This window comes from Lagopus muta, chromosome 21, assembly GCF_023343835.1.
Source record: "Lagopus muta isolate bLagMut1 chromosome 21, bLagMut1 primary, whole genome shotgun sequence".
NCBI lineage: Eukaryota > Metazoa > Chordata > Aves > Galliformes > Phasianidae > Lagopus > Lagopus muta.
In genome coordinates this window covers 3,536,906-3,562,918 of record NC_064453.1, presented here as the reverse complement: position 1 = coordinate 3,562,918, position 26,013 = coordinate 3,536,906, and the positions used below count along the sequence as shown (strand labels likewise).

The following is a 26,013-nucleotide window of genomic DNA, read 5'->3' as shown; positions in this document are numbered from 1 at the left end:
CGAGCTGGAGGGGCGGGGCTCGCAGAGGCGCGTCGTGGCGCGGCGGAGGGGCGGGGCCTGGGGGCGCCATGGCAACGGGGGCGGCCGGAAGGGCGGGAAGGGCGGGAAGCTGTGTGAGGATCGTTCGCTGGCTGCCTGGAGGTGGGAATACTGGCGTGCCAGCTGTCGAGGCGCCCGCTTCTCTTCAAAGACACCGTGAGCTTTACCTCATCGTTACCAAGAAGGGATGGAGCCTGCTGCCGTACTTTTGCCCGGCTCCTTTGAACCTGAGGTATTTTGTTTTCTTCCCGTGAAACAACACAAGCTTTTCTGTATTGCATCCTTTCGTTATGCCCTGAAGTGATACTTCTGTGTAAAATATTCTTTCTCTTCCTTTTCCTTTGCCTAAGGATAGCTGCTACCGTGGAATACAGGTGGGGGATCGTTAGGGAACTACCCCCAATTGTGTGTCTTAGAAGTTAATGTTTAGGTGTAAAACTCAGCAACCTTAATGGTGTTTGTGCTTGTGCTCCTTACACCTCCATATACCATGTGCAACTTTTCTTCCACATGTACTTAAAAGAAATGTTCAATGGAGCGTGAATCTGAACTGTTCTTTTGAATTTGTACTGTCTGTTGTAGCTGTAAGGTCCAGAAGGAGCGCAGAGCCCTTCACCCATCTGCTCTGTGCAGATGTGTGCTCTGTGCATCTTAAAGTCACGTTCTCAGCACTGGCACTACCTGCAAAATGCAACAGATGGTTGCTGGAGGGGTTTCGCCGTCAAAGCTGTGGTGAGGTAATGGAGCTGAAACACTTTGGAATAAAACCCGGTGCCTCCCTGGTGAGTTCTGTTCCTGTCCTTTAGTTCTGGAGCTGTGGGGATCCTGGTTTAGTTTCTTGGTGAAAGTTACCTTACTGTCTCTTTTCTTCCTCAGTTACAATACATAAAACTGTTCTCTCATTTCTTACACTTGGTATTTCAAGATGGTTAATTTGTATTTTTTTAAAGCATGTGAATTTAGTTAATTTATTGTGAGCAGTTCTGTCCCTGGCTGCTTGTCTCTTCCTCAGCAACTACAAATCATCCTCCAGTGAGCTGGGCGTAGCACTGTCTGCTTTCAAATCATCCATTTGAAGTAGGAAGGTAGCAATGTAAAAAAGGAATGTAATTGATAGCAACTCTTCTACGTTTTTAATAGCAAAACCTTCTCTATAGTAGCCTTACTACCAAAGTGTGATATTTATAGTCACGTGAGCTTCTAAAATTATGTTTCTCTGATTTCTAGTTGTCTCTCTTTGTACTAACAGACTTTTTAATGCTGTCACCACCTCTGTGGTGTTTCTCATGCACAGATGATTGGAATACATGATTTTAAACTGTGCGACTTGAACGTATTTGCAATATTTAACACTGGAAGTGCTGCTGTAGGGTATCACTACAGTTTAAATGAAAATGCTTTCTGTTGCAGTCGTGTCATCTAATGGAGTAGCAAAGTCTGTGACTGCTGCAGTATGTTAGTGGTAGAGGTGACAGAGCACGTTTGCTGTATGAAAGTGTCATTTATATTAAGTTCTATGGTATTATAAATCTCGTTTCCAAGCAAATAAAAGCAGCTCTCAGTTCCAAAGTGAATACTCCATTGGAATTCAGGAAATATATTCCATGTTTTACTCCCAGTCCTCCAAATGTCCCTGTCCTGACTCCTAAGGTGTACCAGGACTTTCCTTCTTGTTTTGGAAGCCACATTTCAAGTCCTCTGGTAGTTATCTGGGATATTGATCTAATTAGAAATTCTCCCAGCTTCAACAGAGCTGAGAGTGAGGAAGAGATACCTAAATAATGAGTTGTACTACTTATCTCTAAAAGCTTTGAGGATAAGTTGAGTGAAAAACAGAATCCTAATTAAATCTATCTGAAGCTCAGTAATTTAGATTAAACTTCAGCAATAGGACCTGTGCGCTGTTGGTGTTACCCAGGAGATGTAGCAGCTCATTTCACATATGTAACAAGTTGATCTGGCCACTTATTTACATGAGCTTATTCTTCTTTCTTGTTTCTGACCTGGTGAATTGTTGTATAGTAAAGTATGCTAGCAAATGGAACAAATACATGCGAATAAGCCTCACCAGGAGCAGCATTATTTTTTACTTTCTATATGTGCTGATAGCATCAAATTATTTCATGGACTGAAACTTATGTGACTGCTCAGGCCTATCTTTGTTATCAGGGGATGTGGTCACTGACTGACTTCCTCTGGTAAACTGAACTTCATTGTTATGAAAACAAAGCAAGACTTCACATTACTCATTTGAGAGTTAGTGGGAGCAGTTAACTGCCCCCAAAGTACCAGTGTGTATCTTAAGGAGAGAAGCATTTTAAACAGTAAAGTTCCATCCTTGGTTGGAATCTTAACTTTTTACCGTTCCTAGAGTTACACAAGTTTAAGCTGTACTTCCTGTTTTGTTTGATCTTGCCATGCCCTTTTAGAAGGGGGAATGGTTCTTGTTTTGATCTAGGTGACTAGTTAACCACAAAGCACCGTATCGCTCACAACTGGGGATTTTTCCCCTCTCCAAAGCACATTCAGAAGACAGGTACTTAAGATGTTTTGTGGTGTTTATTAGCAAAAATCAGATCTTTGACACTGCTAACAACCAGTAGTATTTCCTGAGACAGAAACAGATTGTTTATTTAGAAAGAAATCAGGTTTTGTATTTTCAGTTATCACTGGACACCAGAATGCATGACCTCCTGCTGTCTTTCCATGTTGGAACCAATGCTGATATTTAAGCTCTCTTGAATACTTGCTTACATATTTGATTCTCACAACGAAGCTCCTACAAAACAAACAAACAAACAAAAAATACCCATATATAGTAACCAAAGGAACTCCAAAGGAGAAGACATATTTTGCTATGCCCACTGACCATCACTGAGCTGCTGTGCTAAGTTATGCTTAACGTTCTGCATTTGGCTGTGCAAGATGAAGAATGAAATGGTAAAACTATATTGTGGGTTGAACTTGATGATCTCTAGAGGTCCCTTTCAACCCCTACAATTCTGTGATTCAGCTAAACTAGCTGAAAGCAAAATGTGTTCCTTATGTACTATTCTGTGTATTATTGAGGTAGAAGACAATTTGCACATTATGACTACAATACAGGTTGCATTTTTTGTCACCTAGAGACAGTTCAGAAGGAAATCAAATACCAAATGGAGGTCATCTCCTTCGAGCCAGTGAGTCCAGCCCCTGTTCTTCTTCTCCCCAGCCTGGACACAGACAAGTTTGTCATGGTCCCAGGTAACCAGGCTCTGTTAAAAAGAAACCAAGTGTTTATGTTACCTTAGTTCTGAAATGTCTAGTAGACAGTATCCTTTCTTCCTTGATAAAATGTACATAAATTAAATACTGTTGCTGAGGGAATGTGGAACTTTTGATCACTAGCTGAGGCTCTTGCATCTATACCATACTATCTATATTAAAAATAGTATTATTGCAACAATTTCAAACCAGATAGCAAGGTGAACTACAGTATCTTCCTTCTGTAAGAACACATTGATTTTTGAATTATTCAGTCTTACCTTGCATTTTCTGTTATCCAGGCCTTTATTGTCTTCCTCAAACTCTTCACCAATTTTGAATTGGAGCATGTAGTCTCTGAATGTGCTTGTAGTATGGATGGAAAAAGAATCGCCATCCTGTTTAATCACTTTCTGAGGCTTCAGCATTTTTGCTATCTTGCGTGTTGCAAAGTCAATGCCTTTGACAGAAGAAAAAAGCCAGTGAGAGTTGTACTGCTCACTGAGTGTTCCGACAGCTGGGATTTACCTGTATTGCTTCCAGAAGCATTTCTTAGGGATGGTTTGACTTACTGCTATGCAAATTTGGTTTTGTTGTTCTTGGTTTTATTTTCTACTCCCCCAGCAGTGCTATGTTCCACATTTAAGGCACGTTCTTGAACATTTGGTCTTTTTCCATACACCCAGACTCCAAGAACTCCCTAGTTATTAGCTACAAGGAATAATAGTTAATGGTCTTTCATTATCCTTAGAGAGGAAAGGAATGATGTGGCATAGTTTTTTGTGAGGCAGTTTCTGTAAGTCTGTCCTGAAAAGCAAAAGAAGTTCAGTAGACAGAGAGCTCTTCCCTGTCTCTGAAAGGTGTACGGAAGTTCTACTTGTCTCAGTCTGGTACTTGTTACATTCCTGAAGGCTGCAAGGACAGCTGAGTGACAGGCTGAACTGATAGCTAATGCTGTGCCAATAACCAGCTAGTAAATATCCTCTGCTATGTTTTGGAGAGGGGTGGAAATCATCAATATCCAGGTTTTAGAAGAATTCAAACAATTAAAATGCAGGAGGCCCCTCACAAGGGAAGAGAGAAGATAGGATTAGGTCTTTTCACCTACCTAAAGCTGTCATGTAGCCTTCAAAGTTGTCATTACTGGCAAGGTTCCAGGTTCCACTGAAATCCACAGGCATTGCTAGATTGTGAGAAGGAGTTACAGTCAACCCCTGTCCAAAAGCAGAAGTAAAGAAACAGATTTCCAACCAGGCCTTATATGAGAGACCGTGGGTGGGATTGTGTCTGAGAACATTGATGGTGGAGGGGAGGGGTACTGCTGCTGAGCCAATAGGAGAGGGAATATCTGTAGATGAGCATTGCCTGGGTTGGAGGGAAAAGTTCACTGTTTCCGAAATCTTTGTATGGAGCAAATGTTATTAACTCAAGAGTCACAGCACAAACCAGAAACTGATTTAAACAGCTTCTGTCTATCTTGTATCTTTTAAAAGGTATCATGGACACAGTTTGTCATTCCTAAGATTTCCTGTGTCCACATTCAGTCTGAGGGTTTATGATTTGAAATCTAAATACTTTTTTGAAAAGATCTACCCATGGGGCTGTATCAGTAAGTCTTAAAGCTGTACTTCAGTGTAGTAGAAGTGAGCAGTATACCTCATTGGTTTGTGTCTGTAGTGAACAGTGGGCAGCATTGTTGTCTAGCAGCGATAACAGGAAAGTGAAAGGCAAATCTTATTTGCACATTATTCTCTGATGTGATCCTCAACACAGCTCTGCTGTGCCACAGTTATCTGTTGATGTTCTGACTTCTTTACTTCTGTTACTTATGTTCTGGCTGAACCAAGACCCAGACTCATGGGCAACGTGCAGAATGAAAGCAAAATTCTGTTTTCTCTGGTACTTTACCAGACAGGAAGCTTATGTAACAATTGAGGCTGAAATGACAGATCTAGACGCCTGAGGTCTGTTCACAGTTCTACAGCTGTGTCTGTGAGCTTTCTAGAGGAGAGTTGCATTTCTTTAACCTGAAGGAAAGGATCTGAGGAGGTGATAAAGCATCCTTCCAGAACTGAAAGGGGAGCCTACAAGAGAGCTTGTGAGAGACTTTTTACAAGGGCATGTCGTTATAGGACAAAGGGTAATGGCTTTAGGCTAGAAGGTACATTTTGGTTAAATATGAGAAAGATGTAGTGAATTTTCTTCACTGTGGGGTGTTGAAGCACTGCAAGGTGCTGCCCAGAGAAGCTGTGGAGGCCCTGTCCCCAGAAATACTCAAGGCTGGGTTGGATGTGGCTCTGAGGAGCCTGAACTAGTTGGAGGTGTCCTTGCCCATGGCAAGGGGGTTGGAAGTAGATTGCCTTTAAGGTCCCTTCTAAACTGAATGATTGTCTTCCATGAGAAGAGAACACGCTGCGTTGAGTCTGAATGAGAGAACTCACAGCTGCTACTTTTATCTATTCAGGGTAGTCTGAGTAAAAGGATAATACTTTGCAGAGAAGATTGTTTCACTGAACTTTAGCTACATTTTTGGAGCAAAGTTTGACCTGTATGAATCACAGAATCATGTGGGTAGGAAATGAAGACGTCAAAGCTTCTTTCCTGTTTGCGGATGGATATTGTTCTCCAACATATACTTAACTAGGACTGGCACAGAGGAATGCGAATGAATGCTCTTCCTGGACTCAGACAGTAACATTTCACCCACAACTTGTTACTACGAAGTTGTGATACTTGAAGAGCTCTGTTGTGCGCTCCTGTCTCTTCCAAGAAAAGAGAAATCAGTACTAGGATAAAGCCTCTGCAGAAATCTGGATGAAAGTTGCAGTTCAATACGAAGATTCTGCAGATTGCCAGGGTTTACAGAAAGAAACATTACATTGCTGCAGAATTTCAGACTAAGACTTATGGAGGGTCCTAGCATTACTATTTCAAGTCTAATCCAAGGAACCGGCTGTGGCACTTTTGTAAGAGCTACCTACTGTCCTGTGATGGTTCAGTTATCCTTCCCTTACAAATTCTCCTGTTTTTCTTGTCAAGACTCTTATTTTTTCATTTTTATCTTAATTGCTGTGCAGCACTGAGCATCGAACACAACTCAGAAGCAGATAAAGTGCTCCTACTGCTGTTGTAGCGTTTGTAAAATAATTCAATCTGAATTACACGTGTGATATAAGAGCCCTCTGTTCTCTTACTAGTGCAGAATCAAATGCAATAATGTAAAAAAACTAAAACAAGAAAAGAAGGCAATTTATTTTACAGAGCATCTATGAATACGTTGTAGCTTCTTTATAGAAGTTTAATGAACTGCATTATTCACAAACTTTACATTTTGAAGAATATAAATTCTCTGTAGATAAAGCCCACTCCTGGAAGTTTTACTTCTTTATCATTTTGCAAAACGATGCTTCACTAATTATGATGCTACTATTCAGAACCGATTAGAACAGTAAATTCTGTGTGTGCTTACTCCCAGTGTTGTAATGGAGGCTTCTGGATCTCACTGGTAAAACAGAAGATCTATATTCATTGCAGTTTTTGAACAATATTCTGGTTTGTATGGAAAAAACTCTACTGATAATGTTCTTCCCTCTTAAAAGTCATGCAATCAACAGACATCGGATTTGGTTAATGACTAAAACTAGTATATTACATGCAATTTACTCTGTTGAAAAACCCATCATGTGTAACTACATGAAAATGCGGTGAAGTAGTGTCTGATAATCAGTGCTTCATGAAGCATTAAATTATTATTATTACTTTCAAATATGCAGTTTCTCTAGAGTTGCACAAAGCACATCCGTACACACCAGTGTCATTACTTAGAAGAGTAAACCTAAAGCACATTTTCATGCTGAAAAGTGACCACAGAAATAGGTTGCTTTCCCACTCAATAGGTCTGCTCTGTTTATTCAGAAACACACTAATTGAGTAATTAATTTAGATCTTGTTCTTTGCTCTTATCTGCCACAGAGACATATGCAGGCTGAATCTAGAACAGGGGTTCTGCTCTGTGGTAATTGCAAAATATTTTGTGAGGCTCCAGGTGTGCATCCCTGATCCTAGCCCCACTGCAAACTACAGCTCTTCCCACTGAAGTGTTGACTCCTACAGGAGCCCTGCACACACCTCAGAATCTCTCATTCTATTGGCTTTGTGAATCTGAAAAATCTGAACAGATTTGCTGTGCAGAGGTACTGTGAGAAAGCTGTTGAGCTGTTAGCATCTTGGAAACCTTGACACTTCTAGTAAAGCACGTAATCTTAAAAAAAAAAAAGGGATGGCAGCAAAGAAAGGGACGTACAATTCAATTGCCATGGCATTCATAGTGCCTCTCTAGTTTATAGATATAATAGAGACAATATTTTGTTAGATTCTAAATCAGGTTTCCAGCAAAGAAAACCATTTTGCTTATATATGTTCCTAGCATCCCACTATTTCTTCTCAATTCCAGTAGCAGCAAACAATTGTCTCTGTTTGGCTTAAAAGTAAAGGCTCAGTTGTTACTGGAAATAAAAGGAGAATGGTATGAGAATCTGCAACTATGCTGTTATTAACTTATAGCCATTAAATCAATGGCTATAAACCAGTTTTTGAGGTAGGTCTATCCTCATTTGAGAAATACTGCTGAACTTAATCTAGAGCTCTGGAAATGTGAATGAAAAACTAAAGCATGAGGCATTTGAGCTGCAGATTGCATGACAGCAAACAAACAGGCTTCATATTTGAAAGGCAAGCAAATGAAAGCATGGTATAGCTAGCACCCAGCAGTAGCTTCTTCCTTCTACAGGATGCAGCCAAATAATTCAAGTTGCATTATGTGTTAGCAGTTTTTAAAAAATTAGTTATTGTAGATTTACCCTCAGAAGTGGTGTGTTTCAAGTAAGATGACTTTGCTACTTATAACGCTGAGTTATTTGTGTTCCTATTTCATAAATAGCAGTCAGAGTAGTCTGAGCGAAATCAGAACACTTTCATTTGCCTTGTTCATATTTGTAATTCTCGTACACTACGGTAAATTCTTGTATTTAGTTCACTGGACTGTGACAGTCTGTCTAGATGTGAAAATCTTATTACTGGATTTTATAAAATGAAGAATATATAGGCCCCCATGTTAAACAAACCAAACCTTGTCAGCAGCTGCACATCTACTGAAGCTGTAGAATTTGCTTGCTACTGACAAAAAAAAAAAAACCATCTTCATGTACTGGACTATTATCTTTTCACACCAGAAAGCAAATTATCTGTGAAGTGCCTGCTAGTTCTTAGAATCACTTGCATTTTTCTGTAAAGGAGCCAAGGTAACCCCAGCATTCCTGTCTTCGCTCTCTAGGCTGTACAGATCGTTCTTCTCTATGTATGCCCGCACCACATCAGGCACCAGGTAACGAATGCTCTGTCCTCTCCGCAGTGCTCTCCTGATTTTGGTGGAGGAAATGTCATTTGTGATCCATTCTTCCACGAGATGAATGTTGTTCTTGTATTTCCACAAAATATCAGATTCATAGATGAATTTCTGAATGCTGTTCCCAGCCCTACTGATGCATACAAGGCCATAATTTTGCATAATTTCAGTGATGTCTTCCAACTTCCACAGATTGGGGATCCCAAAGGATTCCAGCACGTCACTTCCACAAAGCAGTTTAACCTGTGGGACATCTTAAGGCAGAGAAATAAGTAAGAAACAGGGTGTGCTTTAGGTAGCCAGATGTTAGCTAATGTGATGGGGACATTTAATATCTAGGTTACCTCTCTTGTCTTGGTTAAGATGAGACAATGGAATGAAATAAAAAAGATTCAGAGCATATAACTTACAGTTAGTACCTTTTAATATATAATTTTTCTGAGCAGAAAAGAAAAAGGTTACAGAAGCCCATAAAATGACCCTGTACCCAGATGCATCCTGAATTTTGAGGTTTACTATTTTCCTTTCTTTCTTGAATCATTTATAGTTTATGTTCCAAAATTCTAGCTGTGGTTGGAGTATAGCAAAGTTGTATAGAAGAAATGGATAGCTCTGACTTTTTCCAGCTGAATTTCTATTAACTTGAATATTTTTTATGTCTGATATATTTTACTCTTACAGTCTTGTTACAAAGCCTACTGCTGCATGCTATGGGATCTTGGTGAATAACCTTCAGTGAAATCAACAACTAGAACTAGCATGGAAAGAAGTTACTCATCTGCACGGTTCCCTTGAAATAGCAACTACTGTTAAGCATTTAATTTGCAAACTGACTTAACTTTTTCCATCTGGACTCTGATTTTTCTTCTTAATGGGGTCGTGCCTATTTGGTTCTTGTTTCCTCTTCCGTCCTGGCTTTGTTAAAGGTAAAGCATTCTGCAGACTAATGGTAGCATCAGGGGATGAAAGCTTTTCATGATGGTGCCTGCAAAATGGAGGAATTTCAGATACAGAAGAATAAAGGGAAGAGTATTCTAAATAGAGCCTACTAAATGACCTTTCACCACTTCCTCTTGTAGCACCTGCACAGAAAACCCATCCAAGAAGGGAGCTGCTGGAAGAGGGAGTTGTGAGAGCTGGCTTGCAAGATGGTGCAAGTGTAAAGATGTCAGAGCAATGAGTGCAGGCTTTATTTAAACTGAAGTTCATTTTAAGAAGAACCTCAGTGAACAATGACTAAAAGAGTAAAATGTAAGAAAATATTACTGTAAATGATCCTAGTGCCAGCTTTTACATACACAAATGGGCAGTGTAACACAAACTCAAGTGAGAGAAACTTGCATAGTTTATGTACACCCTATTCTAGTCTCTTTTCTTTCCTCAGGAATATATTTTCAGCACAAAAACTGAATAGATCCTAAGAAAATAAATAAAAACATACAAATTGTTCATGGGCTCCTTTTGTGTATCTATTGGACTAATGGTGCAATCCTATGTTTACAATACTTATATACTTATATACTTATATAAGTAGTACTTTCTACTTCAGTGAGTCTATTCAGTGTGGTTTGGGGTTAGCCTGCTATCATTCTAACATCTAGAGCTAACAGCATTCCTTGTCCTTCTGTTGGTTCTTAAGATTTTTAGGATTTGCAGAAAAGTACCTTAAAACTTTGACTGTTTCCAACCACTCACTCTGGCTGCTTTCCCAGTCATCAACTTCCACCCAATCTGAGTTACTGGTGGCTAATTTTGCCATAGTTACTCGGTGATCAGCACTGATCAGACCCTTCTTCTTATATGCATCACCTACTGGTGAAATTATTCCTTTGATTACTTTGTATTTTCCTGTTGGGGAAAAAAAACACATCATCCTATCACACAAGAACACAGAAAGTGCTTGAGCAGATGTTATTTCCAGAGTATTGTATGTACAGCATTACACACCCATTATTCACTGTAGTCCTTCAGAACACCAGTAACAGATCCTATAAGCAGCCCAGTGGAAAAGTACTGTATATTTCTGCCACTGTATGAGGTGGCACAATTAAATATTTAGTAAGAAGTGCTGGAAATATATATTTAATGACATCTACTTGTGCCTTTCTAATTTCAGAAAGAAAAATCAAAGAACCTGTGCCCTAGCTCATTACAACTAGTAAAAGGCAGCAAACACATGAGAATGTTCATTCATGTATTTAGCCTACAGCATTTAGTAGGAATGACGTACGCTCAGTAGCTTCAATACTTAATTAGTTTTCCAAAAATAGCTGTGTAAGTATCTCAATAGAGAGCTATTTTAAATGATATAAATTACCATCCTACCTGTCTCATGGAGATAGTCTTTAGCCAGCTCAAATAGCCTCAGATGCATGTTGGTAATGGGATTGAAGGACCCACAGGCCAGCAGCACTACTTCTGTCTTCCTGTCGGGATCTTCCATTGCCATTCCTCGTGGCCGCAGAGCCAAGTGCAGAAGGTTGGTTCTAGTTACCAGCCTGGTTACTGCAAGGAGATTACAAAGTAGTTATTTCTACTCACGTGAAGATGATTTAAAGATCAAACTGAAGACTGTTTTCCTTCTGTTAGTATCTGGCCTGTGATGGCTCATGTGATACCACGTTATCCATCTTTTAACAGATTAGGCTCACCTTTCTTTCTGCCAATCCCTGAGTAGAATGATGTGACAACAGTGACTTCACGTTGCAGAAATAATTTTTCTGTTGCAGTTCAGAAGTAAGGGATATTGACAGAAATGAGCATGCTAGGAGGAAAACAAAAATTATAGATGTGTGAAGCTGGATTTGCCTTGTATGTTATCTTAGCAGTTGTGTGTCCCTCCTACATGCAAGAGGAGGAGGCATTTTCAGGAAGCTCAGTGACAATGGACAGCTCACAAAAAATAGCAACACAACAAACAAATCATTAAATCATTAATTACATCATTAAAGCCTCCAACTGCAGGGCAAGCAAATGAAAACTGGAATATATTATGTGCTGTCCTCCTGCTGTTGCTGTTTGTGAGATGTTTGAGGCGTCTGTGTTGAGTGCTGAATAGCTTGCTCTTATTTCTATAGTAATATCAATGCCTGGAAAAATCCCAAGGTCAGCCTCACATTCAGCCTCCTTTACAAAGAGGCAGAGATGCTCACTGCCCCCACAGTGTTGAGATCTCATCACAGCTAAATCTTCAAACAGCTTCTGTCTACTAACTTCAAAAAGCCCTTGAATAGAAGGAATTCTTGCAAGGCATGTTATGAGGTACATTTTGCAAGTTTTAGGACTTCTCTGTGCTTTCAGGAGTTTCACAAACTTTTAAAATATTCCTTATTGCTGCTGAGTAGTTCAGCGTTTGTGGGGCTCAATGTAAGTAGGAATAGAGTCTAGCATCAACTACAAGAATTACCATGGGAACAGGCAAGGAAGGAGCTGAACTTGTCTTTGTAATGCAGAAAGGTCTCCCTTTGTAAAGAAAGTGACTCCTGCAAACTGGAAAAACTGTTTAAAAAAAAAAAAAAAGAAGAGAGCAAGGGCAAAATAATGGAAGATTTCAGGATGGAAATGTATCGTGACTTTTCTGGTGTTCTAATGTTTCCTTAGAAGCAGGTAGCTATTAATTCACACACAGTCACCTTGTGTGTCTGCACTGATGATAGCAGTGTAACCACTTGCACATGCTGTTTCCTCATCTGCACTGGCACGCTCTTTTGAAGACTATTTGCACAGAAAAAAGCCATGTGGTTGTTGTGGAGAACAGAGCCGAGGACAGAGGTATTGTTGTGACTCCCACTGCTGCTTTGTCATCCTCAGAACCTGCACAGCACCTTCACAGCTGGGATCTGCTCTCCACGAAGTGACCTTGGTACACCTCTGACTTTGGGAAGAGCTCTGTGTGCATGCGCAGCTGGGTGTGAGACTGCTGGCGATATTCCCTCATGCCAAGTACTCAATGTTGGTGCCTCTGTAGAGACTCAAGAAGAAACGAAGCACAGCTGCTGTCAGTCCATTTTCAAGTAAGCATAGGACAGCCTAGACTGTTTCCTTCTTCATAAGGAGGAATAGATGTTCTGTGATGCACACGATCCTGTCCGTACGTGTTTATAGGCCCACCGTGCTCATACGGGATGCCACCGCTAATAGCTGTGCTGCTCACAGCCCTGACGGCACTTAGCTGCACCGCACTGCAATCCAGGCCATGCCCACGGCAGATCTCGGCCCAGCTCTGAAACCCGTTTCCATCCAAGGATGAGCAGGCAGCGGTGATCACACCTTGGCCTATTTTTGTATTTTAGAGGCAAACGTTCGTTTATTCGTTTATTCGTTCGTTAAGCACGTTTACATACTTACAGAATATCGGTCTCCGTTTGCGTTAACTTTTCACTAAGCACGCCGGCTGCGGCTCCGTCCCCGCAGTCTCCTCCCACGACAGCGAAGGCTGCCAAAGCGCGGCCCCGGCGCAGCTCCTCCCGGCCCGGCCTCACCCCATCAGCCCCGCACCCTCGGGCCGCGCCGAGCCGCGCTCTGATTGGCCGGGCACGCCGGAAGCCGCTCCGCTCCGCCGCGGCGCCTTTCCCCGCGGTCCCGGCAGCGCCGGCCTGCCCCAGGTGAGGCTGCGGGGCCGGCAGTGCGCGGTGGGCCAGGCCGAGCATAGCCGAGCTTGAAGGCCGCGTGCTGGGCCGGCGCTTCCCCACCTCCGGCACCGGCGGAGCGTTGAGGGAGAGGCGAGCTGCGGACGGGCCTCGGGCGGCGAGAGGCGGGCTGCGCTTCTGTCCGTCCGTTCGTGTCTCCTCCCCCAGCCCTTCCGTTATCTCGGCCGTGCCATAACAGCGGAAGGATCGTGTTTCCTCGTGCGGTTTGCGCGAGCAGCAGCTGCTAAGCGAAGGACGTGCTGCTCGGCCGGGCTGGAAGCGAGGCGTTGCCGAGCGTGCCGTTTGGGTCGTCTGCTGCGGCCTATTGAACAGCCGAGAAAGCAGGAATTTCCCCTGGAGCGCTCTAGTTTTCTATGGGTGACGATTTTATTTAAGGTGCTTGCGCGCTTCAGAAAGCTCAGTCTGGGTTGCTGTTTCTTGAATCGTTCCCCGAGGGGCAGTTGAAGAGAAGATGAAGAGGTTGAACAGTACTTCTGGGATGTGAAGTGACGGCCTCAAGTTGCACCAGGGGAGGTTTAGTGACACCAGGAAGGATAAGGGTGGTTAGGTGCTGGAGCCAGCTGCCCAGGGCAATGCAGAGTCACACACCACAGAGGTTTTCAAGAGATGTATGGACAGGAGGCTTAGGGGCATGGATTTCTGGTGGATGGAGTAGTATCAGATTGGTGGTTGGACATGATGATCTTAAGGGTCTTCTCCAGCCTGAAAGATTTAGTAAGAGCCTGTTGTTGTGTCTAAAGGACATGAGAATATCAGTATTTGGTGATTGGTTTCACAAATGTTTCCATGTGCAATGGTTGTTTGAGTTATTATCTGGAGTATGACTTTTTCTACAAAAAATAACCAAACAAACCAACAGCCTAACATTTCTGTATTTCTGTTGTTGGTGTCTCAAAGTGCTTTTACTAGATATTCTATCATTGAGGTATTATATGTTGGTACTGGAATCGTTTTAAAACCCATCTCAAGCTGTTGATCCACAGCCATAAAGTACTATTTTTTCTAGGACTGTTATGTGACAACTTAAAATTTTCATATGAAACTTGAAAATGGCTTCAAGAGGAACAACAGAGACCAGTAAACTGAAACAAAACTTGGAAGAGCAGTTGGACAGGCTAATGCAGCAACTTCAAGATCTGGAGGAATGCAGGTAATAATAGTGGATGCTTTCCTCTTAAAGGTGATTTTTTTTCTGAATTTGTTGGCAGATGAGAACTGCACCTTTCATAAGCATTTGGTTTGTGTTTTGTAGTGATTCTATTTTTCTAATTATGATAAGGTGTCAGGTAGTCAAAGTGACTTTAACAAATCTTTTTATTGAGGTCATTCTGTTGCCTTGTGGAAAAGCATCGTACCAAACTATGAAGAAAATCAACTCTGTTCCAGCTGAAACCAGGACACTGGGGCAAAAATAATCATTAATGTCATCTTTGAAATGTTGTATTTCAGTGGGATTTTTTTACTTTTATGCTTTTTTATTAGCAGTTAGTTTTGTGTCCCTGTTGCTTTGTCTTACGATTACAGATACTTTGGTTGTGAATTTTTATGTATGAGGAAGCGTGCTTCATGGTGCATCCTCATGTCCTTGTCTCCATGTTACAACTCAGATTTAATTCTATGAATTAACATGACTCATTGGAACCTCTTTAGAGAGGAGCTAGATGCAGATGAGTATGAAGAAACCAAGAAAGAAACTCTAGAACAGCTGAGTGAGATCAATGACTCACTGAAGAAGATTATGTCTGGAGATATGACGTTGGTGGATGAGCTCAGCGGCATGCAACTGGTGAGTCTGATTCTCATTCAGATCTGCCTACCCTGTGTGTTACCTAAAACGAGGCTGAATTCTGTCTGGACTCAGTGAAATAGTAGATATAGATGGTCTTCTGTAATATCTAGACAGGCACGTGGGAAACCTACTATTGGAGAGGAAAAAACATGGGAAACAGCAAGGCCTGAATATTAGAAAAACATTATATATATATAATATATGTGTATTTAATAATATGAAAGATGTGAAGGAAAATCCAGGACTTTGGGTATGTGGAGAGTTCGTGCCTATTTGCTAAGGGTGAAGATAACATTTCCCTGTGCTCATGTTACTGGTTTGTGTTTCAGAGTCCAAATGCAAAGGCTGTAGAAGTGACTCTGTAACTTAAATTTAAGTTCCTTTGTGATCTTTTTTATTCTGACTTGCAAACTTCTGATCCATTTTGTCTTTTCAAGTGTTTAATGAAAGCATGATTCATTTCTTCTGAGCCAGATGTTTTAAGTTTTTGTTTCCAGAGACATCGTGGTTTGTCCAAAATGTGGTGAGATTTAATATAACAGCTCTGATACTCCCCAGAGGAGTTTGAATGGCAGGAGATTGGCACCATCAATTACATTCTGCTTACTTTTGGAAGACCTGTAGTCATCAGTGTGGGTATTAAAACTGCTAAAGATAGTGTAGTACATCCACGTGTGTTATGTTAATATCAGGAAGATGTTGGAATTTAATTAAGACCTAGATTCTAATTATAAGTTTCATATCCTTTTCTCAGAATGATTGCACCAATTAGTGGACTTTTTAAAACCCTGCACAAATGTTTTGTTTTTTTCATCTCAGTTCTATGGTTATACAAACAAAGAAAAGCTCTCTTATCAAATGATTCAGAGGATATTAATGATGCTTTCTAGCCTTCATTAATCTTCTCATGCAGTTGTAGATTATGATTGCTATTAGTTCTGGTCATTTTTCTTCTTTTCCCTCCAGGCAATACAGGCAGCCATCAGCCAAGCATTTAAAACTCCAGAAGTAATTAGAATGTTTGCAAAGAAACAACCAAGGCAATTGAGGACAAGGTTGGCAGAGGTGACTGCTTCTGTTTTACTGTAAAAACTGTTCATTTGAACTAGATGTTTCAATCTGTAATGTTTGCAAGAAGAGATTGGAATTACTGGGAAGCTTAAAGTATTTTGACTTCTTTTTCCCTTGGTGCACAGATGGACCGAGACCTAATGGTCGGGAAGCTGGGACGAGACCTGTACACACAACAGAAAGTTGAAATCCTGACTGCTCTCAGGAAGCTCGGTGAGAAGGTAAAGTGTTGGTTTGATAGCTAGCTGGTGAATAGCTGGTTTATATACTGCAGATTGATTTTAAAGAGCTAAAATAAGAAATTATAACTTTCTTAATGATCATCAAGTGTGGCAGTAACCGCCCTGAAGCACTTGTACTAAACATATGTCAAATAGTATCATGCATTTATATGAGACAAGTTTAAGAAGCTGTCATTGTCAGGCCACGTGAGTGGATCGCACGGAAGCTGGTGCAAGGTGCCAATACATCAGGAAGCAGCAATACAAGTTGTTATTAGCTAACTGCCTCCTATCAACCTGGGAGGAGCTAGGACTCCTGACATGCTTTAAGCTCTAACTTAACTCTGTATTATTGATAATACCTATTTCTTGGTGTAAGATAAATAACTTTGAGAAATAGGTGGTAAACCTTGTGTTCCCCCAGTAAGTACATCAGTGTGCAGAACAATCCCAGGTTGTTTTTCGTTTCTTGATTGTGGTTTTTTTTTTTCTTTTACCACTAGAGGGAGGAAGAGAAGTTGTTTCTTCTTGTTGAAGGTATATGAAGAAAATGGGTTGCTGATATCTCTGCTATATTTTCCTAGTGAGGAAATGTAATGGAAGAGATCAAGGGAGTGCATTAGCAAATGTTTTCACTATGAATATTTTTATTGCTAGACTGTCAGAAGAAAAAAAAAAATTGGCAATAATTAGAAAGGCTAACTAAAACTGCTACCTAAAATATATGAAGATATGTAACCTTCCTGTTATGAGTTCCTTGGGCCACCTCACACAAGCCTCTATGTTATGCTTTGACAGCCTCCTTATCTCTTAAAATGGTCAGTAGTCTATTTCATGCAGGACTGCCTATAGTAACAGTTCTGTTCTGAAGGTTTAAAAAAAGATAGTTGATAGATACATGTTTATCTGCAGTGCTAAATGTGTAGTAGTTAGATGCCTGCTTACAAAACATAGCTGAAGTAGGAAACTAATACTTTTTCCCCAGTTCTCACTTGGTGGTCTACTGTGGCCTCTATTCTTAAGTATGAAACTGATATAAACACAATGAATAGCTTTACGTGTTTAATTCTGCTTTAATTTAGTCAGAATATTGATCTGAGGCTATTCAAATGAGCAAATTTTAACATAGAATATCTGCACCTTCCAGATGTAGATTATTGCTTCATTATTATAAATATTTTATGGGCATCTGTCACCAAGACATCAGAGCATAAACATAAAAGCAGAATCTACATGTGTAAATGTCACTGATGGTTCACAGCGCTGTGAGGAACAGACCATTTTCTAGGTCATTGACTGTTAATGTGGTCAAAGCTGGCAGCAGCTGTTTTTGCTCTCACTGGTGGGTGATACAAAGCACGTTAAGATCTTAACTCATTTCTGTATGGACCACGTCACAACAAAAGTAATTAACAACCTTTGCATAGTTGTGGTACAGAGGTGCAGGGTGACCATTTAATCCAAAATGATCGCTGGAGCTCCTGAGGCTTAGTACTATGTGTATGCTGCCCTTGTGTGGCTGACAGACAGTGTTGAGGAAGAAATTCAGTGGTAGGGACAGAAGCTTGCATTTTTACTTTGGCTTTTACTATTAGATGAAGCTGCAAGTTGATAGCTCCTGTAATCTGTTGTATTTCATATTTATAGATGGTGGGAATATGCACAGGTAAGATAGCAAGTTCTCAGTTATAGCCTTTTTTTCATTTAGCTGACACAAGAGGATGAAACCTTCTTGTCAGCAAATGCAGGTGCAGCCCTGAGCCAGTTTGAGAAAGTCTCCTCTGACCTCGGTGAGTTTGCATTCTCATAAATCCTGGCTGCATTGCCTCTTTGAACAGCAACAGATACAAATGCCAGTGATTCTCTGTGGAAAGGAAAATACAAGCAAAAGATTGATGCCAGTAATTTTTGATGTACTTTTTTCTATTTTATTAACAATGAAACTGTGATACATTGTCAATGAGGGAACAGCTATGCAGCAGATAAACCAAGTAACAACTGGCCATAGAATGCTGAATGTTTCCCTAATGCTGAAGGCTTAAATGCTCTCTCAAGCAAACAATATCACTCTCAGAGTTAAACAATACTTGTAATTACTCTTCAGGAGAGCCTTTTTCTCTACTTGATGCAGAGAATTCTGCAGTTACTGGCACACTGTCAAAATATAGTTTAAAGCACTCTTCTTGCTGTGATTGTCATAACTCTAATCATGTTGACAAGACCAAAAGTTCACTTACATTATACATTAAATAAGCATGGCAGTTCATTCTATTAGTACAGTTAGAGCTGTGATGAAAGATCTATAACTGGCAGGAATGTGCCAGAGTAGGTCAGGGTACAAATGAACTGGTTTTCTGACCTAACTCTCAGTAACTCTTCTTTCTGAGAGTGCAGGCAAGGTGGGAATCCCTTTGTTCAGAAGGGTACTTCATCAGAAGCTCTCTGCATAGCTAGCTTCAGACCTGTCACATCCTGCATGTCTCTTTTTTTTCTTTAAACGAGCTCAGGTGTTCTAGTTTTCAAAATGTAGGTTTGATTTCTTTTGATCTTGGATGTTTTGCTTTATTTGTTTATAAGGAAATTCTCTAAAATACAATTTCTACTAATACTAATAGAAATGTTTTTTTTCCTCTCAAAGGATCAGGAGACAAAGTCTTCGCTCTAGCAAACTTTGAAGTAGAGAAGGCAAAGCAATGAAGAGGTGTGTGAGACCTGTGAGACTCGAGTCTCTCCTGTTGTCAGCAGAATTGGACTTTGGTCATATTGTAATAGTTTTCTTTTTTTTTCTATTTTTAAGATGTTGCAAAAAACTAACAGCCCATCACCAAACCTTAAGCCTCTTGGGTTCTTAAGCAGAAGATATGAAGTAAGCAGCCTTAAAGTGCACTTTGGAACATTGGTGTCTGTGTACCCCTCAGTAACATAAGTTCTGAGGTTAAACACTAAGTGGTACTCTGAAAACAAAACCTTCTTATGACTGTCTTTGAAAAGAATCAGCTATTTTCAACTTTTCTGAAAGTGTATTTCTCTAACTATTAAAACATACTCTTTTTGCATATTGTTGTAACAGGCAATCTTTTTCAGGAGCAATCCTAAAGAGTAAGTTGTTTTGGGGGTGATTATTGTAATTGCTCTCAAACTCTTAAATTTCATTCAGGCTCCCTGCTAAGTATTATACACTAGGAATTTGCATATTTGAAAATTTGACGTGGTTTATTTGAAATGCCATCTTTCTACAAACTGTTTGCAGAAGAACCAAAATGAGACTGTATGCTGATGGTTGGCCCTGGTCTACTTGTTTGCTATGCACATGAATGAGTGCCATTGTGTCCCGGCCGTGATTGACTAACAATGGAAGCCCTGTGGGGAGACTTCTGGAGTAATTTAACCTCGTGTATTGAAATGACAGGGCATTGCTAGGAAATGGCAATGAGAAAGCCCTTTCTGTTGACCTCTTACTTGAGCTCTGGGTATAGAACTGCGTGCTACCGTTATTTCCCAGGATTTCTGAGGTAGCACAGAATAGCAACGAAGTAGAAACAAGTTTAAAAAAAAAAAAAAGGGGAGAAAGGTCTCATTACATAATTGGTGCAAGTGTAGCTGTCTAATTACCAGGTGGTGCTGCTGTGCAGAGGGGAAGGTCAGTGCCTCCACAGGGAGGTTAAAACCCTGAATCATTTCAGAGCACAGGAGGATTTAAAATCTGGTCACATGTTTAGCTCTGATTGTGGAAAATACTACTTGGGACTTTAGATCTGTTTGACTTTTTGAGAAATTATGTTTCGTATTTCTTTGTGAAATCAGTATGAAATATCTTTTGTATCTTTTTCTTGCTGTACTGGCACCTTCACATTGTCATTCCATACTTGTTAGTACTGAATTAGTTGAGCTCACTGGAAGCCTCAGATTTTTTAGGTTTTGTAGTTTGCATTTCAAGTTTGCTTTACCCTTGGCATACATTCAGGTACTGATCTAATTTTATCAGGAAAAACAACAAGATGTTTCTTAATTGAGCTTCATACTTGTTCTCCTTCTTATTCTACCCTACCAGTAGCTAGAGAAAAGGACATAGATGGGATCTATAGGGATGAAGGTGACCTGCTGTTCTGAGGAGTCCTGTAGTTAATATAGTGGAATTACTGTGTGAGTGTCACAGGCTTTTCTGCAAGACCCTGAGCCTCAGTGAGAACTGCCATTAAACCAAGTGGAATGAATGAAGTCTTAAATTTCAATGGCCCACTGCAGTGTTAATGTCTGTCACTTAGAATAAGTAGGTAACATGAACTATAAACAGAAAATTAATATGATCAGTCTTAATTTAGATGGCATTTACAGGGAATGAGTACATTGTAAATAAGTTTGTCTAATTGTAAGTTAGGACCTGGAGTAAAGTAAACCAGCAAAATGGGAGTTTTAGAATACTTTTGCTGAAATAGATAACATTTTGAAATCTAGTCTTTCAGAAGTGAAAGAATGCGCAGTAGGGGCTGCATAATTTGCCTCTTGCACTAATGGTTTACTCATTTCTGTTTTTTAAGAAACTTCTGTTTAGATGGGGGTCTTTTGTGCATCATATCAGAATTGTTTTCCTGTCTGGGGCAGCATTATCTTCTCTGACAAAGGCTGACTGCAGCTTTATAGCTGAGAACAGCTTATTAAAGGTGTTATTAGACAGTCTAAAGTTATTAAAAACAAAACAGTCCATGGGGACTGTAGCTGCCTTCTTTTTTTTTCTGCTCATTACTGGTGCTAAGTAACTCTTTTCCCTCTCCCAAACTGCTTGCAGCATTAGCATGTAAATGAAATCTCTCAGCAATCCCCTAGATCACAATAAGTTTACTGTGCAATTAAATGGAAATCTTTCCTTGCAGTTTCAGGGAGGTGTACGATTCTAGACAAAACTTTTAAAATTGATTTGCAAACACTTCAGCTTTTTTTTTCTTTTTTTCTTTTTTTTTTTTCCAAACTTCCCATACTGCAGGCAGTTGTAGAGTTGCCATTAAACTGATCTTTGACTCAGTACCATCTTAATGTTGTGCTGCTTCTCCTCTTGAAAAGATCCCTTGTGATTTAGGTGGGCAAAGAAGAGGCAGAGGGAAGACTATTGAAAGATTCAGTTTACCCAGTCAAACTTCCCTTCCAGAAAGCACAGCTCTAACCCAGAGGCTGGTTATTTCCTGTGGGATGTTTGGGCTATAAATGTAATTTAACCAGGAAGGTGTTGCCAGTATGAGGCTATTTATATGTTGGCTGGCCCTAGCAGATAGTTCTTTAAGGTAACCTGCTTGAAGTGGTTAAATGAATGTCAGAGGTGTAGAAAGGTAATTGGTGTGCTATGCTGAAGATACAGCCAAATAATTCTGAGATGTACCTCCATCAGTGTATCTGATGTTTCTCCAGGGGCTGGAAAAAAAGTGTTCTATTTATTATAATAATCATTTGCTCAAATAAAAATTGGTGACAAAAGAAAAGCTTCTAGATGGAAGTGTGATTTTTGTGGTTTAATGTACAAGCTTGTGATGTTTGAGTTCCATCCTTGTTTCAGCATTAGACCCGGGCAGATCACTTATTCTCTATGCATCTTTTCCTCCCAGAGTAAAATACAGATTATGATGCTTGACAATCAAGTGCTGCGAAGCTGTCATTGATCATACATTACTTTGAAGATTAAAAGTGCTTTGTTTTTTGTTTATCATTTTACTTCTGAAATAAAAATTGTGAAGTTCAGTAGCTTTAAACACATTCAGCAAAGTTGCCCAGAGTTCTTTTGGGCTGTGTATGACATCCCTTGTTTCATCTTCTTTCTCTATAGGGTGAACCTAGAGGTTGTACTGAGCTTAACAAAAAAAAAGGAAAGAAAAAAGTGTTAGAGAGCAAAGTGAAGCTTCAAATGATCTGTTTTTGTGTCCTTGTACTCCTTCCTTCTTTGATCTTAAATGGAGAAGTAACAAGTTACCTTTGTCTTAAGAGATCTTGTATTTTTCCTTTAAGAAATCCCTTATTAGTTCATCAGGTTACCTTTCCTGTTAAAATTAAGTTCATTCTGATAGACAATTCCCTATTAATGATGTGAAGTTTGTATTTATTATACCCTACCAGGTGTTGAAGGCTGTATCCTTAGTAACAGAAATAGGAACCAAATACAAATATATCCATTTATTTTTTTTTTTTTTTTTATACAGGCCATACTGGAAAAGGACAAATAGAGGTTTTACATTGTGAACATCTGAAAGTCAGCCTGCAGGCATCCTTTTAGTTTCCCTACTGCAGTTGTTTGTTAAATCATGCTTCCCAAGTTCAGATAAGTCCTTTCTATTACAGAGTAAACTATTTGTCAGTTCGCTCTGCTGAGCTATGTGTGAGAGAAGAGTAGAAGTGCTCCTACCAGTGTTTTGCTGCAGGAGTTGTGGAACACGTGCCACCTTGCCTTGCTGTCCAAAGTTCTGTTGTGTTCTCACACCAGAGGGAGGATTAGTGGATGTTGGCCAGGTTTTCTCACCCATAGCTTCTAAATATCCAAGTTTCCCACCTCAGTCACATGGGAGACCGCTGGTGGTTGGAGCATCTGAGGAGGAAGGCCTGAAGTGTCTGTCAGTACGTGTTCAGAATAAGTCATGTTTCAGAATAAATAAACCTCTCTGAAATGAGGTCCTATAAGACAAAATGAAGACAGGAGGTTAGTGGATATAAATACACACGTGGTATTGCTGTGTCATGCACTGAAATGTCTGCTGTAGTTTAACACACTTTAATGTGTTGGATCGACGTTAATGATAGATGTATTTACAGATTTCCTTTTAAAATCAAGTTCTGATGATGGGTGTTTCTTTCTTGTCATAATAGTTTGCTGCTTGGTAATGTTTAAGATCGTGTTTTCAGCATGCCTCCAAAAATGGGTCAGTGATAATCACAGATGTATTGAAAACCCCCAGGCAGAGCCACCTGCAAAATCCAGTGCAACAAAGTGTTAATGTTAAAAATCTTCTCTTTTGTTTATTCAGTTAATATCCTTGTAAGAGGGAGCCTGAAATTAAGCTGTGTAATGTTATCGTATAAAAATGTACTTTGCAATTTTGTAAATACCAAGTATGAGGGGGAAGTAGTTCTGGTCTGGAGTAAAGCATAGAGCTGAGAAGGTTTTGCACTGTACAAATGAAACCTGGATTAACAACAAGATGTAAGTTATAGCTTATTTGTTTTTTTTCCTTTTTTACATTAAGGGGCTTTTTTATTCATGCCTTTAAAATCTGTGATTGTGCCTCCTTGAACATTAAACATGGCAACTCAGGCAGCTGAACTATTTGTTTAATTACCTGGGATGCCATGAGAATTTCAGCCTACTGCTGTGGACCTCCTGCCCCTACAGAGAGCCGTGTGTGAGAAAACGTGAGTGAGTGGTGGAGCTGCTTCAGGAACTGCCAAACTGTTTCTGCATCAGGATGATTTGGACAGACAGGAATTGTCAGCCTGAGTCTCAAGCATAAAAGATTACCAAAAGAAGAAAAGATTTCAAATTAAAAACAATTCCCTTGTTTGTTACCATACGCATCTTTGAGAGCAATGCAGTTTTCATTACTGTTGCATGGTTAAGTCAGATGAATAATGAAAGCAAGGTTTGTGTGTACAGATGCTGCTGCAGGCCCTTAATGAGAGAGAGATGCCAACAAATGCAGAGGAACTTGGAGGCTGGAAGCAGCTGTACTGTGAAGGAGTCCTAAATGAATTTCAGAGCTGATTAAGAGAACTGGAGATCAGAGAAAGAGTGAGTAGAAAGTATTTTTTTTAACTCAAGCAGAGATTCAAGGGAGAAGATTTTGTGAAGTTGTGGCTTATTAGAACTAACATCAGCCTCATTAAATAGAGAAACTGATTAGAAGATATTGAAAAGAAAAGTCCAATTAATCTGTTAGGTTTTCATGATGTGATATCCAACAGTTGTACAATACAGGGGAAACTGAGCCTTTAGGTAACTAGTCTTTGTAACCCTGCTGATCAGCTGTTTTGTTCCCAGCAAGTGGGGTGACAGTGGTTAAGACAATGCAGTGCACTGCATCTTCTGTTTATTTTATGAAGATCCATGTGTTCCCAGGGAACATGAAGGCCAGGCTGGACCAGACGGAGCAGCCTGATCTAGCTGTAGATGTCCCTGTTCATTGCAGGGAAGTAAGACTAGGTGATTGTTACATGTCACTTCCAAATGGAACAATTCTGTGATTCTATGAATAGTGTTCTACTAAATCTTTTTCAGAGCTAGGAGGTCAGAGGTTTCTGGAGCATCCATTGTGTCCTTTGACAGTAAAAGTGACTGTGAAATGACAAGATGTGACCTTGCTTGAAAGCAGAACTTGCAGTAAGCTTATTGGTGGCAAAAGAAGGTGAGTCAGAAGCTGATCTAAAGTCAGTTGTTTTAAGAAAGCAAAATTCTTGAAGGGTAGAAGGAGCCATATAGCATCTGTGTCTGCAAAAAATTAATGCAATATGTTACACTGATGCCTTATAAAATTGCATTATGCTGTTGTACAGTCAGCCAGCTAAATTAAAATTAAACTAGAATAGGAAAGCCAGACAGTACTTTGTTGTGAAATTGTGTTTTGTCCATAATGCTAACAGGAAGAAAACTGATAATATAGCAAAGATACAGATGATGGCTTAATCGTACGCTGCCATAGGATGCTCTTGGAAATTTCCCTCGCACTCATGTACTGTGCTAATTAATGGTAATCCAACTGGAGGATCCCAGAGCGATGCTTCTGCATATTTTTTCAGCTTATGCTGGTGCTCCTGTGTTCTTTTCTTAAATAATTAATTATCATTACTGCCTGCTGTGCTGTGGGTATGTGCTAGTGATCTCAGATCCCAGCGTATTTGCACCATTTCTGTTCCTGTCAGCAGCTTGGGTTTGCTCTTTGCATAGGCTTTCATGTTAAGACCTTCATTAACTGGCAGTGGGGTATGGATTTCAGTGGCATCGAGCTTTGATGTCATTAAGTAGCAAGCTGCTAAAGGAAGTGCCACCTATTTCATTGCTGTGACTGTTTTTATGCAATTAAGTTAAATACCAAGCATAAAACAGATGCCTTTTAGTAAATAACACTTAGATAAAAAGGCTTTGTGTGCTTGTGGAGGAATTAGAGGGAAGCAACATTGCTGTTCAGCTCAGCAGGGAATGGAAATGCAGCTGGGTGACAGAACAGAGCCACACTCATGGTTTGTCTTCAGTTACTCCTATTTTCTCCCTGGTCACTGTGCTGTTATTCTGCTTTGATCTGCGTGAGGGAAGGGTTACTTTGCCAAGACTTAAGATAGGGCCTCTGGTAGTGCTGGAACAAGCAGCAGGTGGGTGTTTGTCCTACCTGGAGGGTCTTGGAAGATAGCAGGTTCTGTGTTTGCTTGAGTTTGAATTTTGCAGTATCTTTACAGTCTTAGTGGAGCACTCTAGGAAAGCAGCCACTCACCTGGCCTAACATGAACGCGATTTGTCTGATTCAGCACAACCGGAGCGGTGCTCCTCAGCCCTGCCGCGCTACCCGGGACAGCTAGAAGGAAGGATGGAGCTCGCGGGGACATCCGGCACTGCAGGAACGGCTGCACACAGGT

General features: G+C 40.3%; 3 protein-coding genes and 1 long non-coding RNA gene across 10 annotated transcripts; 1 reads left to right on the top strand and 3 right to left on the bottom strand.

Annotated features, from left to right (window-relative positions):
• The first annotated feature begins 114 nt into the window (after positions 1 to 114).
• Positions 115 to 19,472, top strand: LZIC (leucine zipper and CTNNBIP1 domain containing). 5 transcript variants are annotated; one of them, XM_048968047.1, is made up of 8 exons: positions 13,177 to 13,290; positions 14,342 to 14,485; positions 14,986 to 15,121; positions 16,091 to 16,189; positions 16,321 to 16,416; positions 18,125 to 18,206; positions 19,055 to 19,117; positions 19,214 to 19,472. In XM_048968047.1, the coding sequence occupies exons 2-7, from the start codon at positions 14,385 to 14,387 to the stop codon at positions 19,111 to 19,113; spliced, it is 573 nt and encodes a 190-aa protein (XP_048824004.1). In that variant the 5' UTR covers positions 13,177 to 13,290; positions 14,342 to 14,384; the 3' UTR covers positions 19,114 to 19,117; positions 19,214 to 19,472. The 5 variants fall into 5 exon arrangements, with proteins under 5 accessions (XP_048824001.1, XP_048824003.1, XP_048824004.1 ...); XM_048968044.1 differs by lacking the exons at positions 13,177 to 13,290; positions 19,214 to 19,472 and adding an exon at positions 115 to 271 and having other exon boundaries at positions 19,055 to 19,202; XM_048968046.1 differs by lacking the exons at positions 13,177 to 13,290; positions 19,214 to 19,472 and adding an exon at positions 12,497 to 12,699 and having other exon boundaries at positions 19,055 to 19,202.
• Positions 830 to 6,385, bottom strand: RBP7 (retinol binding protein 7). Its single transcript, XM_048968048.1, has 4 exons — positions 4,391 to 6,385; positions 3,564 to 3,742; positions 3,192 to 3,293; positions 830 to 2,818 (listed from the first exon to the last, which is right to left on the bottom strand). Exons 1-4 carry the CDS (start codon positions 4,461 to 4,463, stop codon positions 2,768 to 2,770), a joined length of 405 nt encoding a protein of 134 aa, XP_048824005.1. The 5' UTR covers positions 4,464 to 6,385; the 3' UTR covers positions 830 to 2,767.
• On the bottom strand, positions 6,511 to 13,148 carry NMNAT1 (nicotinamide nucleotide adenylyltransferase 1). Of its 3 annotated transcripts, none has more exons than XM_048968040.1 (6): positions 13,034 to 13,146; positions 11,338 to 11,450; positions 11,012 to 11,191; positions 10,351 to 10,534; positions 9,526 to 9,671; positions 6,511 to 8,940 (listed from the first exon to the last, which is right to left on the bottom strand). In XM_048968040.1, the coding sequence occupies exons 3-6, from the start codon at positions 11,133 to 11,135 to the stop codon at positions 8,540 to 8,542; spliced, it is 855 nt and encodes a 284-aa protein (XP_048823997.1). In that variant the 5' UTR covers positions 11,136 to 11,191; positions 11,338 to 11,450; positions 13,034 to 13,146; the 3' UTR covers positions 6,511 to 8,539. The 3 variants fall into 3 exon arrangements, with proteins under 3 accessions (XP_048823997.1, XP_048823998.1, XP_048823996.1); XM_048968041.1 differs by lacking the exon at positions 13,034 to 13,146 and adding an exon at positions 12,319 to 12,431; XM_048968039.1 differs by lacking the exon at positions 11,338 to 11,450 and having other exon boundaries at positions 13,034 to 13,148.
• Positions 19,473 to 19,706: 234 nt separating the features above from the next.
• Positions 19,707 to 26,006, bottom strand: LOC125703488 (uncharacterized). The gene is made up of 2 exons (XR_007380867.1): positions 25,872 to 26,006; positions 19,707 to 23,067 (listed from the first exon to the last, which is right to left on the bottom strand). It is a non-coding gene; the product is annotated as an uncharacterized LOC125703488 (long non-coding RNA).
• Between the last annotated feature and the right edge of the window lie 7 nt (positions 26,007 to 26,013).

Excerpts from the sequence above, each read along its gene's own strand:
- RBP7 (XM_048968048.1), bottom strand. The coding sequence starts at position 4,463 with ATGCCTGTGGATTTCAGTGGAACCTGGAACCTTGCCAGTAATGACAAC. Across the intron at positions 3,294-3,563 it reads TGGATAACAGAAAATGCAAG|AGCCTGGTTACCTGGGACCA; the intron begins GTAAGACTGAAT and ends TCTTTTTAACAG. Across the intron at positions 2,819-3,191 it reads AAGGAGATGACCTCCATTTG|GAGCTTCGTTGTGAGAATCA; the intron begins GTATTTGATTTC and ends TTTGTTTTGTAG.
- LZIC (XM_048968047.1), top strand. The coding sequence starts at position 14,385 with ATGGCTTCAAGAGGAACAACAGAGACCAGTAAACTGAAACAAAACTTG. Across the intron at positions 14,486-14,985 it reads CAAGATCTGGAGGAATGCAG|AGAGGAGCTAGATGCAGATG; the intron begins GTAATAATAGTG and ends GAACCTCTTTAG. Across the intron at positions 16,190-16,320 it reads TGAGGACAAGGTTGGCAGAG|ATGGACCGAGACCTAATGGT; the intron begins GTGACTGCTTCT and ends CTTGGTGCACAG.
- NMNAT1 (XM_048968039.1), bottom strand. The coding sequence starts at position 11,135 with ATGGCAATGGAAGATCCCGACAGGAAGACAGAAGTAGTGCTGCTGGCC. Across the intron at positions 9,672-10,350 it reads GAAACAGTCAAAGTTTTAAG|GCACCATCATGAAAAGCTTT; the intron begins GTACTTTTCTGC and ends TCCATTTTGCAG. Across the intron at positions 8,941-9,525 it reads TCAGAGTCCAGATGGAAAAA|ATGTCCCACAGGTTAAACTG; the intron begins GTTAAGTCAGTT and ends CTCTGCCTTAAG.